Source organism: Equus quagga, chromosome 14 (assembly GCF_021613505.1).
Source record: "Equus quagga isolate Etosha38 chromosome 14, UCLA_HA_Equagga_1.0, whole genome shotgun sequence".
NCBI classification, from domain to species: domain Eukaryota; kingdom Metazoa; phylum Chordata; class Mammalia; order Perissodactyla; family Equidae; genus Equus; species Equus quagga.
The window spans coordinates 96,464,184-96,466,397 of record NC_060280.1 but is presented as its reverse complement, the minus strand read 5'-3'; the positions used below and the strand labels follow the sequence as shown (position 1 = coordinate 96,466,397).

The 2,214-nt window shown below is 68.0% G+C and overlaps 1 protein-coding gene across 16 annotated transcripts in view; it reads right to left on the bottom strand.

Annotated features, from left to right (window-relative positions):
- The window catches only part of TCF3 (transcription factor 3), a 35,175-nt gene that overhangs the window by 1,739 nt on the left and 31,222 nt on the right, over window positions 1-2,214 (bottom strand). For 2 of the 16 annotated variants that reach the window (XM_046637686.1, XM_046637685.1), the window contains one exon: window positions 146-1,706. The exons of 13 other annotated variants lie outside the window; for them this stretch is intronic. In XM_046637686.1, coding sequence (XP_046493642.1) covers window positions 1,305-1,706 — 402 coding nt within the window. In that variant the 3' untranslated portion in view covers window positions 146-1,304. Of the gene's footprint in view, window positions 1-143; window positions 1,707-2,214 lie in introns of those variants that run through there. One more of the 16 variants, XM_046637687.1, reaches the window with a different exon arrangement.

Below are 2,214 nucleotides of genomic sequence, written 5' to 3'. Positions count from 1 at the left end.
GTGGTCTGTGCGGGTGCAGGTGTGTTGACTGTGCGGGTGCAGGTGTGTGGTCTGTGCGGGTGCAGGTGTGTTGACTGTGCGGGTGCAGGTGTGTGGTCTGTGTGGGTGCAGGTGTGTGGTCTGTGCGGGTGCAGGTGTGTGGTCTGTGCAGGTGTGTGGACTGTGCGGATGCAGGTGCGTGGTCTGTGCAGATGCAGGTGCGTGGTCTCTGCGGGTGCAGGTGTGTGGTCTGTGTGGGTGTGTGGTCTGTCTGGGTGGGTGGGTGGTCTTTGTCAGGGTGTGGTCTGTGTGAGTGGGTGCACATGCTAGCGTGTGAGCTCACGTCCACAACCACATGCTCCTCTGGGTGCACAGGGCACGCGTTCTGGAGCAAAGGGCTCGGGTGTGCCTGCGCGTGTGCCCCTGGACCTGCTCTCGGCGAGGCTGTGTGATGGTGTCTCAGGGAGACCAGGGCCTCGCTGTTCCTGGGATGTTTTCTGGGGATGGACGCAGGGCCGTGATTCCCCAACCTGGGAGTCTACAGGGAGCCGGGCGCACCCCTGGCCACTCCACGCGCCCCAGGACGGGCCAGGAGGGGGGGGACCTGGCCCCCTCCCGGGAGGACGACCTTCCTGCTCAGAGCCCTGCGTGCTGGGGGAGGGGGAGCTGGGCCTGTCCTGATTTGCCCTGGGTGAAGAGACCGCGAAGACAGGCTCAGCAGACAGCGGCCTGGGTCCCCAGAGCCCAGGACGGGGAGACCTCTGGGGCTGGGGGGGGGCCAGGACACTCAGAGTCCCACAAGGAGCCAACCAGCTCACCCCCAGGGGTCTCAGCGATGTCTGCCCCACACTGGGCTTTGCTGGCCCGAGGACGGGGCCTGGAGCGGCTGCCGTGCACCCTGCCTGTGGGCCTGACTCTGGCCGGCGCCTCCCGAGCTCCGGGACTCCGGTTCCTTATCTCTACGGCGAGTGACCCCGGTGGCGGGTCCAATCTACTGGACACTAGCGAGCCCTTCACACAGGCAGGGGTCTGGACCTGGTGCTCAGACACCTGCGCCCCTGCCCGCCAGCTCCTAACCCCGACTGGGCTCAGCAGTGGTGTCGCCGGGTGGCCACGGACAAGTGACTTTGCTCTCTGCCTGTTTCCTGGGGAGGGCGGGGCCGATCACAATGGGACGCCCGCCATGCCACGGCTGTGGCGGAGATGAAACGAGCCCGGGTGGAGGCCTGAGACGCGGGGACCCCTGGAAGCTGAGGAGCCGGGCACCTGCCTCTGGTCGGACCCCCGGGCCCCATCTGGTGCCTGTGGCCCGGCGGCTGCTGCCCTCAGGCCCGAGTGAAGACAGCCGGGTGGCGGCACGGCCTGGAGCCCAGGACAAGCGCACAGACCAAACTGACAGTGAGGCCTGGAGCCTGGCGCAAGCCTCGCCTCCTCCTCCCTTCCCTCAAGTCCTGACGGGGGCTCGGGGGAGGGGAGGCTGCGAGGCTGCAGCCCCGTCGTGCCGGGGTGCCGGGCGGGCAGCAAGTGCGAGGTGAGGAGGGGCTGCCGGTGGTGGGAGCGGAGGAGACGCCGGCTGGGGGTGTGGGGGAGGGGCGAAGCGCAAGAGGCAGAACAGAGAGGCGGGCGTGGGGACATGGCACAAGGCCCGCGGCCGTGCAGACGCAGAAACTCGAGCTGAGGGACAGCGGCGGGCAGGCCGGGCCCCAGCTCCCGTCCAAGCGACAGCGCTGCAGGAGAGAAGAGGTTAACGGGCGCAAGAGGGGGCGTTAAGGAAGCAGCGGGGGCGAGTCCCGGGGCCTCTCCGGACCCCCACCCAGCCCCGAAGCGGGGCATGAGCCCCCTGGAGGTGACAAGGATGCGCTCAAGGGCCCGCGGGTATCCACTCAGAGCAACAGTGATGGGCGCAAGGGCCCGGGGGGCAGTGGCCTCTGCAGCCCGGCGATGAGCTTCCTGAGAAGGAAGGGCTGGGCGGGCGGGGGTCCCTGGGGTCTGGGGACACTGCTCTGAGCCAAGGTGCCCAGGTCTGCAGGCCAAGGAATCCAGAGTTTTGTCCTCCCATTCCAGGAGGGACACTGGGGCCGGGCGGAGGGCCAGTGGGCCACGGGGTGTCAATGCAGGAAAAAAAGTCAATGCAGAAAGGACAGCCACAGCAGAGAGACGGTCACCACAGGGGGGAGGGTCACAGCGGGGAGGACAGTGGTGACAGGGGAGGACGGTGGTGACAGAGGGAGGACG